At 37.6% G+C, this 12447-nt stretch overlaps 1 protein-coding gene across 5 annotated transcripts in view; it reads left to right on the top strand.

The window, feature by feature from the left end:
• The window catches only part of grm8b (glutamate receptor, metabotropic 8b), a 227285-nt gene that overhangs the window by 79860 nt on the left and 134978 nt on the right, over window positions 1-12447 (top strand). For all 5 annotated transcript variants that reach the window (XM_013131660.3, XM_034288511.1, XM_029114809.2 and 2 more), the window contains exon 3: window positions 10396-10612. In XM_013131660.3, coding sequence (XP_012987114.1) covers window positions 10396-10612 — 217 coding nt within the window. The remainder of the gene's footprint in view (window positions 1-10395; window positions 10613-12447) is intronic.

The raw sequence follows: 12447 nt of genomic DNA, 5'->3' as shown, positions 1-12447 counted from the left end.
CTGTCCTGGAAACTGTAAATGTTTTTTTAATGTGTTTTAAATGTTGTGTAAAATATTTTCTTATAACCTTCCCCCAGATTTGTGCTTCAACACAGTTCCAAGTCTACAGAGAATTCCTTGGACTACTTGGCTTGGTTTGTGCTCTGACATGACATATGGGACCTAACAGATACAGGCGTGTGCCTTTCTAAATCATGTCCAATCAATAGAATCTGTCACAATCAAATTCTAGAGACATCTCAAAGATGATTTATGGCCACAATGCATCTGAGCTCAATTTGTAGTCTCAAGGCAAATGGTCTGAATACTTAAGTACATGAGTTATTTCCGTTATTCATTTACGAATGAATAACGGAAATAACTCATAAATAATAATAAAAAAGTGTTTTCCCTTTGTCATTATATGATATTTTGTGTGGATTGATATCAACATAAATATATGTAGTCAATTATAATGTCAGTGACACAATAACGTGGAGAAAGTGAAGGGATATGAATACTTTCCAAAGACAATGTCTAAAAAATAAACACACAAGTTGTTGTTGCCAACATTAGCCTGCTATCATCAGTGTCACAAGCTAGCACTTCTCATAGGCAAGCTGGGCTGATCTATTGGAAGACAGCTGGGGTGACTCAAATCCTAGCTCATTATCAACATCAGTGATAATGTGTTTGCGATAAGGTGTTAGAATAAAACATTTAAGTTTAAGTTTACTGTCATAAAAGTTTATTGTTGCTGGCATGTTTTTGAACCAAGACAAATTGTCAGTTATGTTTTTGCCTTACTCTTGATATCAATTCCTGATATCCACCAGATATGTCAAAGGCGTTCTGACAGAACTCTTCTCTGTACTGCCACTTGTTCAGCAGCCTTGCAATTAAAGAATGTGCAACAATGGAAATTGGGGGGGTTAGAGATCTAGCCAAAACACATACTACATCAGTGAGTGATTACTCTATTATAGTGCAGACAACAGAATTGGCAAAGCTTGGATATTCACCTATTAGTGAAGGCATGTCTGCATTGTCATAACAATCAAGTCAGCGCAGGGTGAAGATACGTGATGAGAGGGAGGAATTGAACTATTCTAAAGTATTGAGAAAAAATACTAAGAACGTCATAAGCAAATGATCAAAGGGTTCCGGATATTTAGTGAAAGAGAAACTTATTCCCTATAGGTTTGTTTGAATAAAGGTCATTGTTGAGATTCATGAGAATTGTCATTGCCCTAATATCAAGGCAGTTCTTTTCCCTGTAGATGTGACAGCTCCATTAGCCACTACAAGTGGCCTACAGTGCAAGGAGCCCACAGCAGATGTCTCATAGCATACAGAGGAAACATGCCACCACATAATAAAATAAAATACCAAATACTTTAGCAATGTATTGTGTGGAATATATATGCATGGTATTAACTAATCATTTGTGGTTCATTTTTAGGATAATGATTTAATACCTTCAACAATAAACCGAAGCATATTTTAATGTCATCTTATTGAATTATTTAATGTTACATGTGATATGGCCACACAGAGGGCCAGAGATAATTATGGACCTTTTGGTAAACACAGTTACTCAAATTATAACTGTATAAACTGAAAATAATGCATGACACAGAAAAAATGTTATCTCAGTTACATCAGCTGTGATGGATTGTCCTACTTCTTGGATTAAATTCTTACCCAGTAGCAAACCATGTTTGTGTGCTGCAGATGTGTGCAATGTAAGAAATATCTCACACCGATGTCCCTCTAAATACTTGATGAGTCTCACCACTTTCTGTATGCTATACTATGTGAGAGTACACCTGGTGAGCCCTCAAGTCACATTTCAAAACATTTCTCTCTTTATTAATTTCCCCCTCCACATTTGCTTTCACAATCTCTCTCCTAATGTCTCTCAATTCTTCCATACTCCGTCTTATACAGATTTCTCAGTGTCATCTTATCTTCATCATAATTTCCCCCACTCTCTTCATCGTCTCCTCCCACTCTTTTTCTCCGTCCCAGTGGAGGTATCTGGATGTCCACAGCAGCACTGTAGAATCAATGCATGATCCATCACTGGTGCTCTTAGCAGCACTGTAAAGGCTGGGCAACAAATCTTGTTCCTAGAAACTTCCATCCATATGGCGGTCTGTTGGAACAACGTATCATACTTGGCCCTTATTAGCCAAAAAGAAAGTTGTGAGGAATTCCTGGTGCAATAAGCGTTGGCTTTATCGATTTAGTCTACCCACAAATCTTCTCCCACAAAACATTCCCCCAGGTGTCATATGCACCTAACACCCAATTACTCCACTGTAACACTGTTGTAAGACAGCTGAGCTGCCCTCAATGCTCTACCTACTCAGGACAACAAGGCACTTACTACTTCATCAAAAGATGTTCTTTGTTGTTAGGTCGTGTTACCTCAGTAGCTGTTTTGCTACAGCTTATTGGAGTAGCATTGCATTTATTTTTACGTTAATGGCTGGTTAGCTTTTAATTTTTTTATATGAAGCATTTGCTTACCAAATATTTACATAACGCCCCATTTGGAGCAACACCTACAATATTACTCTCATAGAATGACCCGGTGTCTCTAACTTCATATGGTTGTGTGCTATAGACTGGGGGTGAGGTTAGTGAGCCACAAACTCAGCCCTGCAGCAAGCGTTTCTGCTGTTTGCTCTCCAGTCACTCACAGACATATTACACATATCTCACACATTGACCCAGGGTTACACAGCCTTCACAGTCTACCACACTCCATCTAAAAGTACTCTAGTCATTATTGTTTTGGCATAATGCCAAAAGGTCTGAGACAAGGCTGTTGTCTGGATGTTTTAAGTCCACAACAATGTCTGCATACCATCAGTTGATAATTTTTAGGGTTTGGAAAAAACGTAGTCAAAAAACATTGTTGGAGGGTTTAGTTACAAATTTGTTTCCCAACCTGGCTGGCATTGTTCTCAAAATGGCAACGCTGTTTTGACTTGGTGTGGAATGTCTTTTTTGTTAATTTCCTAGAGGTTAGAACATTTGAAAACCATTGATCATTGGGTAACAGTACTGGGGAAGCAAAGTAAAAATATAAATAAATCTACATTACAACCTTTATAAGCCGTGATTATCAGCGTATACAGTACATATGCAATGTATAACCGAGATTGCAATACCAGTATTACCTTCATATGTGCCACATGAAATGTGTACAATGCTGTGAGGTAGGCTACTATCTGTGTTTGTGTGTGTGTGGTGTACAACTAGAAACACTTGTGGGACTGAACCTTCTGGTGGAAGTCACATGCCATTCTTCTCTTGGTTACCAACCTGCTAAAATGGCTTGACTTCATACAGCAGACAGTATACCTGTTTTGTTTTTGACCTAGCTACTAGCTAGATTAAGCAAAATGTTACAATTCCTGCAGAGAAGAACATTTAGCAGAGTAGAATATGAACTCCCATCTTCTCAGGTCCCTGGGCACATAAGGACACAATAAAATCAGAGGCCATCAAGGACAACTCCAATGCCATCCATGACTATTTAGGAACAGGCAACTTTTAGCTAGCTTGCCAATGAGGGAGAAAAACATAACTGGCGTGTTGTATTTTATTTCTGTCTGTGACATTTTGACTTTGATGTGATTTGATGTGTGTGTATCAAGATCCAAACTGGTTTCCCTTTGAGGGTGTTTTCTTAAGCAAGACAACCCACAATTGAGCTCTGCTCAAATCTAGTCCCATCAGATGATTTCATCTCCGACAGAGATTCAGCAACTGCCCAAATAAAAATATTAACAGAACAGTAACAAAATTAAAGATGCTTTCTAAATTATCTTTTTGTTTTTATTGGTCATATTTTGTGGGGAAGACTGGCTTTTCTAGACTTCCTTGAATATACACCACTACATGAAATATGCAGTCAATATAGACGGAATTACTACTTTTACCTAATTGTATCTAAATGACTGTGAAATGCATTTTTAATAATAAATCATTTGTTGAAAATTCATGCTTTAAAGGGACAGGGAGATATGTTTAGAATAAGGCATAATATTCTTGCAATGTAACTTGCACATGGGGTAGAAATTGTGTAGCACCTTTTATGATATGACAGATTGTTGTGAGGGAATTATCACACACATCATTGGTGTGAGAAAACAGAAGGTCAAAATGGCAACCTTTTATTTATTATAATTCATCATGTTAAGTGCATCCCTGTTTCACATAAAGTTGGGACGCTGTGTAAAATGTAAAGAAAAATGGAATGCAATGATGGAATACTGAATGATGAAAATGCTAATTCCTTAAAAATAGTACAAAAACAACATATCAAATGTTGAAACTAATAGGTTATTGTTTATTAAAAAATATTCCGGTATGTCCCCTTTTAAATTTGATGCCAGCAAAATGTTTAAAAAAGCTGGGACAGGGGTAACAAAAGACTGGAAAAGTTGTGTAATGTAAAAAAATAAAACCCTGGTTAAAAACCTCACAACTAATTAGGTTAATTGGCAAACAGGTCAATAACATGATTGAGTTTAAAAGGAGCATCCCAGAGAGGATGGGCCTGAAAGACTGTGTGGGCAAATAGTGCCACAATTCCTTCAGAAGTAAAGATGGGGAGGGCTTTGTCACTCTTGCACAAATAGTAAAACAATGTGTATGAAAACATTAGCAATTGTCCCGTAAAGGGCATTTCTAGTACGACCAAAAGCTTTTATATGACCAAAAGCTTTTCTTCTGCACAACGCATAGTGGAGTGCCTGGATACAGTACTTAGCCCAGGTACAGTATATAGGCAATATACTACAAACCTAGGAGATGCTATTATTACAAAATGGTTACCAAAGCATAACCTTAAAATTTTAAGTGATATCATACCAATGATAACACAATTTACTATACATTGTGTAGAACGACATTTTTACAAATTTGACTATGGAAATCTGAATCTTTTTTTTTGCATACGAAAAAAAGCTGAACTTTAATTGGTATTAATACTTTGACTTAGTGGTACTTAGTGATTAAGCAACAAACAGACTTGGTACCCATGTAATGCAGTCATTTTGTTGTATCTGTTCGGTAAATGTAATCTTAACCTGTTCTGATTTAAATTTGTTTTCCTTCATTGGAATTTTATCTTGCATTATTCATTTTACTCAGTTGCTAAACTTTATGGAAGTGAATGCATTGGATTATTATTCATGTGTGTCTGTCTGTGTGTGTCAGTCTGTGTGTCTATGTGTGTAGTATAGTGTAGAGTTGTGTGTCTGTGTTTTGTGAAGAAAATAGTATTTCCCCATGTTTGGAAAGATGAGTTCTCTATCTAGAGTTCAATATGATTTATCTCACTATAAGATTCAGAGTTGCAAAAATGTTTTCCCCAAGGTGACCCCTATAAATCCCCTTATAAATGGAATACATCTTATGAAGACAGAGCAAGTTCTTTGAAGCCAGACTGAATTGTGTTTGAGTCTTTCCTATTGTTCAATTAAAGCCTTTAAGTGTGTATAGACTTCGGCTCCTTTTCCTTTCTTTTTCAGTTATGTGCTAATGAAAAGATAAAGACAACCACAAACTCTTTGGACCTGGACATTTTGTTTCATATATTATAGGGACTGAAAGCAATGCAATCATAGTCTATAGCTAATTTAAATATATTAAAATGAACAAAGTTGTAGCTATTTTGCAGTTATGATGCAAACAGCCAATCATTATAGGCCAGTATAATAACATTTCCATTTTATTCTGCAAAGCCAGCTGTATGTTTAAAAAACTGTTGGTATTTGAGACACATAATGTAATGATGTATAACAAGGCATTGTCAACACATTTGTTTGACACAGTTCAAATAATCATTAATTTAATTGTGCAATTTTTTGCTTGCCATCAAGTTAAAAGAGACTGGTTTGTTGTTTGCTGCCTCCAGCCATTACAGAGTGTCCGTTGTTGAATTTTCAGTGATTCAATGTTTTTGACATAAACTGACAGAAGTGAGGGAGGAGATGGATGGACTACTGTTGCAATACTGCTATATACAAAATATGCAAATGGAATGGACACAAATTATAACATCATCAAAATAATATTTGGTCAAATCGATAGTTAGTCATTTCATCTTTAGTTCTAGCTAGCCAGCCCGTGTTAGCTTTTTTCCAAGCAGTTTGAGAGAATAAGTGTGGTGGCTCTTGAGGAACTCAAACCACAATGTTAATCAAATGAAAACACCAGTGAATTGATCATGGTTCTTGTTGATATATTTAGACAGAAAGGCAATAGGCAATTCACGTCAGACCTTGAACATTTCTGTCATTAATGTCTCATTTCAAAGACAAAAAACTATTGCAGTTGAATAAAATTAATACAGTGTGAATATTCACCTGGAAAAACAGCACATGCTGTCAATTATCAATAGTAATACACATACAACTTGCATCTGGGGGTTTATTTCTATATAGGTAGATCTTAAAAATTTATGATGAAGAGTGTTAATCATTTGTAGCCTATTCATTTAGAGTCTGTTATCTTATAGCCTTGAAACCCAAGTTTATAAAAAAAAATTAAATCACAATTGTCAAAGGTTAACCATCTGGGAATGACAGAGATTGAGATTTCACAGGTGATTTCAATTATGTCAAAGCAACCATTCGCATTTTGTATTTACAACATGTGTAATTTGTAACTGTCTTTGAAGGAACTGAGATTGGCTCAAGCTGCCAGCCAGTGAGTGGCATTTGTATTGCTGGCAGGCCTTTGCCTGTCTGTCTTTCTTTCTTCTATTCCCCCTCTCTTTGAATGTCAATGAGACAGGCCTGTGGTGCCTGCCCGCACACCCTGGCCTTTGACTGAAGTAAAATCAATCAGTCCTTCAATCGCTCTTTAAGGGACCATTATCCAACCTCAGTTCTTTGTCTAACAGTCTATGCCAACCCTCCTGTGTGTGTGTGTGTGTGAGTCAGTCTGTCTGTCTGTCTAAATCCACATTACGTACAGTTCTTTTACACTATCCCATTGCACTGTATTCTGCTGACAAGAAAAATTGAAATTATAATGTGGATGTATGGTTCTGTTTGGTTTGAAGTTATTTCAGGATTTATAAACATAGTCCTTTAAAACAAAGTATCAATCAAAAGTTTGGACAGCTTCTCATTCATTCTTTCTTTTTGCTATTTAATAGTGAAGACGTCAAAACTATGAAATAACACATGGAATCATGCAGTCACCAAAAAAGTGTTAAAACAATTCAAAATACATTTATATTGTACAACCCTGTTTCCAATACCATTTGCAATAAACTGCAAATAAAAACTCAATGCAATGATGTGCAAATAATGTATTGCTATATTTAATTTAAACTAGTAGAAAGACAACATATCAAATGTTGAAAGTGAGAAAGGTTACTGTTTTTGGAAAAAGAAATGCCTATTTTGAATTTGATGCCAGCATAATGTTTCAAAAAAGTTGGGACCCAGACTTGAAAAGTTGTATAATGTAAAAACAAAAAACCTGGTGGAACATCTCACAACTAATTAGGTTAATTGGCAACAGGAAAGTAACATGATTGGGTATAAAAAGAGCATCCCAGGGAGGATGAGTCTTTCAGAAGTAAAGATGAGGAGGGGTTCACCACTCTGTGAAAGACTGCACAGGCAAATACTGCAACAATTACAAATAATATTTCTCAACATTTGGCAAGAGTTCAGGGGTCTCATCATTACACAACTTTTCCAGTCTTTTTTTGCCCCATCCCACCTTTTTTGAAACATGTTTCAAATTCAATGTGCATATATTTCTCAAGAAATAATAAAATTTCTCAGTTTCACCATTTGACGTGTTGTCTTTCTACTATTTTCAATTAAATATAGGGATAAATGATTTGCACATCATTTCATTCTGTTTTTCTTTACATTTTACACACCATCCCAACTCTTTTGGAAACGGGATTGTAGATTCTTCAAAGTAGGGACCATTTGCCTTGATGACAGCCTTGCGCACTCATGACAATTCTCTCAACCAGCTTCATAGGTAGTCACCAGGAATGCTTTCCCAACAGTCTTAAAGGAGTTCACGCATATGCTAAGCACTGGTTGGCTGCTTATCTTTCACACTGAATGCTGTGGTAGCCAAACTGGTAAAGTGTGCCTTGAAGAGGGATGTTAATTGGACAAGATTTTACTATCCAAATGTGTTATTATTCGAATAGTATTCAGCTAACCAAAATGTAAAAACTACCATTTCAACATGAGCGCTAGTACATTACGTGTACAGGAGAGGGTGTAGTTCTCATGTAACATTGGCTAGATGGCCGTTCATGTAAGAAAAGAGCGAGCGCACATATGGAAGATGCTGTGTGGTTGCCATACAAAACTCAGCTACAGAACTACTGTAGAAGACAATATATATCAACACATAACACTAAATTAATTGGATGGAGGAGTCTAAAGAAGTTAGTTAGCTAACCTAGCCAGCTATATGCTATTTGCTTATATCACCGTTTTCTGCACCCTCAACCACCTTTAGATCCCACAGCCGAACTTTATGTAGCGTTTTATGGCCAAATATGCAGTATATATTGCGTCATTTTGACTTGCTGGAACCCAACAAACTATAGCGATTTGATTGATGACTCTAAATAAGAAATACTCGTGAAGGAGCGCATGTTATAAACATGACTTAAATGTATATATTTTTTTTTATTTCATGGTATATCATGTTGTGGAAATTTCTTATACAATGTATTCTGACTGTATAAAGGAGTGAGTCCCACTGTTAAGATAGGTACAGGAATGTGTGGGACCTGGTATTTGCATAGGGGACATCTATTGTCTGTCCAGATGGAGATCAATGGGTTTTAGGACAGGATAGGAGAAGATACAGCAAGGGGGCAGTAAGGCCAGTTGGCCCCTTTGGGTAAACACTACAGAAAACATTATGGCAGGAAGGATAAGGTGGGGGAAGATAGCATTTGACGTGAGTGATAGAACAAAGGGAAAGGTGTTTGATTGACATGAAACAGATGGCAGCATCTTACCACACCCCTTTTTCCTATGTAATAAATACTGTCGAAATGATGTTTTTATTTAGAAACTATCCACCGTTACTTTGTAACCTGTATACTTTCTCCTTGCAAGCAAGATTAAAACCGTTTATTGCGCAATTGATTTCTCCTGTCTTGCCTACCATTTTCATAGAACTTTGGATTTTAGAAATTGCCATCACAATCATCATATGTAAAATTGTGGGATTGGAATTTTATTTCAACCAAATAAATACATAGGCCTATAGGTAGAATTGAACACACACACACAAGTACTCGAATGCTAAATTAATTTCAGTTAATATTTGACTATCCGTGCCCATCCCTAGCCTTGAATTCTAAATAAATAACAGACAGTGTCACCAGCAAAACACCCCCACTCCACCACACCTCCTCCATGCTTCACAGTGGGAACCAGACATGCAGAGATCATCTGTTCACTCACTTTGCTTCTCACAAAGTTATGGTGGTTGGAACCTCATCGCAAATTTGGACTCATCAGATGTTTTTGAACTTCTGTTTCTCATATCTTGGACTGCAAATAAAGTGCAGTAAATTGCAGATTTCTGAGGCTGGTAACTCTAAAGAAGTTATCTTCTACAACAGAGGTAACTCTGAGTCATCCTTTCCTGTGCCGGTCCTCATCAGGGCCTCAGTTTTATAATAGTGCTTGAGGGCTCTTGAAAATACTTTGAAAGTCCTTAAAATGTTCAGTGTTGACTGACCTTCATGTCTTAAAGTAATGATAGACACTTTTTTCTCTTTGCTTCTACAATATAGAATACTACAGTACAAATATTTTGATGGTCTTCTGCATCCCCACCCTACCTAGTCACAACACAACATATTGGTACAAACAGATTAAGAAGGAAATATATTCCACAAATTAACTTTTTACAAGGCACACCTGTAAATTGAAATGCATTCCAGGTGACTACCTCATTAAGCTGGTTAAGAGATTGCAAAGAGTGTGCAATGCTGTCATCAAGGCATGGGTGGCTACTTGGAAGAAATATGTAAAAGTAAAAGTATTATGATCTGTTTTACACTTTTTTGGTTACTACTGTAAATTATTCCATTATGTGTTATTTCATAGTTTTCATGTGTTCAATATTATTCTGCAATGTTGAAAATAGTAAAACTAAAGAAATACCCTTGAATGAGCATGTATGTGCAAACCTTTGACTGGTTCTGTATATACATTTAAAGTAAACTCAAGTCAGGTGGAGGAAGTCACAGAGATTGTCATTCTGTTACAATTCCCATGTGTACCTATAGTACATTTCTGAATAGTTTCTATTTTGTAATAGAATCAGTAATAGTTTGGCAATAAATACGTGTTTTACACCATAGTTTCCTTATCTCCACAGATCCCTCAGATCAGCTATGCATCCACTGCACCCGAACTGAGTGACAACACACGCTATGACTTCTTCTCCCGTGTGGTGCCACCAGACTCCTACCAAGCTCAGGCCATGCTGGATATCGTCACAGCGATGGGCTGGAACTATGTGTCAACCCTGGCCTCTGAGGGGAATTACGGCGAAAGTGGCGTGGAGGCTTTTGTCCAGATCTCCAGGGAGTCCGGTAGGTGTGATGTGGCTCTTTTCAACCTGGCACAAATGTCTCCCCACTAAGGACATTACTGAAGCTCTAATTAAGTAAAACAAATTTAGAAGAATAAATGCTATTGAATGCAAAATCTAAATCAATCATCTTTCCCTCCCAATATACAATGAGGCTTTTACTGTACAAGGCTTTTAAGAACAATGTTTGGAGATGTAAAAAAAAATATTATCTTGATTGGAAGATGTGTACTGTTGGTCAGCATTTTCTGCTCTTTATACATGAATTGCCCTAACGTTGACTCAAACATAAGCAAATAGTGTTTTGCCTAGTTTGACATAGAGTACCTCAGCGTGTGCTGTCTTAACAGCAGAGGACACCTTGAAGGTTCACTGTCATGTTGCTTCTTGTCAGAATAGACTCCCAGGGGAGTGTCTAAGACAAATAGTACAAAGACCAACCCTGCATGCTCTTTTTGTCTGCTTACTCTTTGCTCAGAATAGTAACATTGTATTGCCCCATTATCCCAAATGCATATAACCATTATTCACAGTGAGCTAACATAAAACACTAGTGCACTCACAAAAATAAATGATAACTCCGCTATTTTATCAAGAAAACTGCGTAGATGACCACTTAAGCATACATCATAACGGTACGGAGATGGTAGATCAAAAAGTGTTCAATGAAATATGTACTTGGTTGATAAAAGAATATAGCGATAGGCAATGTAATTAATTCTGCAATCACCTGTAAGTACAGAGCTGTTTTGTAGGAGCCATGTTATAATTACAATCAGTTCTCACTGAACCTTCTGATGAAATTGCTATTGCAGCTTTTGCCTGAAGTGGACATGAGGCATCACATTAATTATATTGTAATTTGTGAATAAAAATTGATCAGTTGTAACTGTATGTTTGAGATTGACAGTATGTGTGCGCAGAAGCCCAGGGGCTATTATAAATTACAGTCATTTCTGGGCAGCATGTAATATACCAAAAAGGAAGAAAAATGACTAACACACATGTCGGGCAACCAGCTGTAATATGATTGTGAATTTATTCAACTGTTAGGCAAATACACTTTGATCAACATTGCAGTTGGTTGCCATAAAATTGTACATTGAATAAACTTCCATGCCATTTTGTTGAATAAACGCAAAATCCTCATGCAGATACTTGCTGTATAAACTTAATACTGGCTTGCAAAGCAATGTGTAGTTCCTATTGATATCCTTATTTTAGTATGAGGATTTCCAAATAATTGCATTCCAAATAAATTTCATCAATCAGTGTAGGGAAGGTATCTAAATCATATGTAAAACAGCCATCTGAAAAATCTGTATAAAAAGTGAAATTATATTGGATTCACAAAATGTCTCTCAATGGAGCCGAACTCTGAACTACCGGATTAAAAGTCGGTTGCAAAAACAGCTACCCACAGTCCCAGTCCACAACGCCCACCCACAATCCACGACCAACAACGCCCGCCCACAATCCACGACCAACAACGCCCGCCCACTGTCCTCGACCAACAAACTCCCAACCACTGTCCTCGACCACAACGCCCTCCCACAGTCCCCAAAAAACAAAACCTGCCCACAATCCCCGACCACAACGTCCGCCCACAGTCCCCGACCAACCACGCCTGCCCACTCTCCCCGACCAACAACGCCCGGCAACAACGCCCGCCCACAACGTCCGCCCACAGTCCCCGACCCACCACGCCCACCCACAGTCCCCGACGACAACGCCCATCCACAGTCCCCAAACAACAAAACATGCCCACACTCCCCAACCACAACGTCCGCCTACAGTCCCCGACCAACCACGCCTACCCACTGTCCCCGACCAACA

Source organism: Esox lucius, chromosome 19 (assembly GCF_011004845.1).
Source record: "Esox lucius isolate fEsoLuc1 chromosome 19, fEsoLuc1.pri, whole genome shotgun sequence".
Lineage (NCBI taxonomy): Eukaryota > Metazoa > Chordata > Actinopteri > Esociformes > Esocidae > Esox > Esox lucius.
Note: the sequence above shows the minus strand (reverse complement) of the source record. Positions and strands in the feature narration are given on the sequence as shown.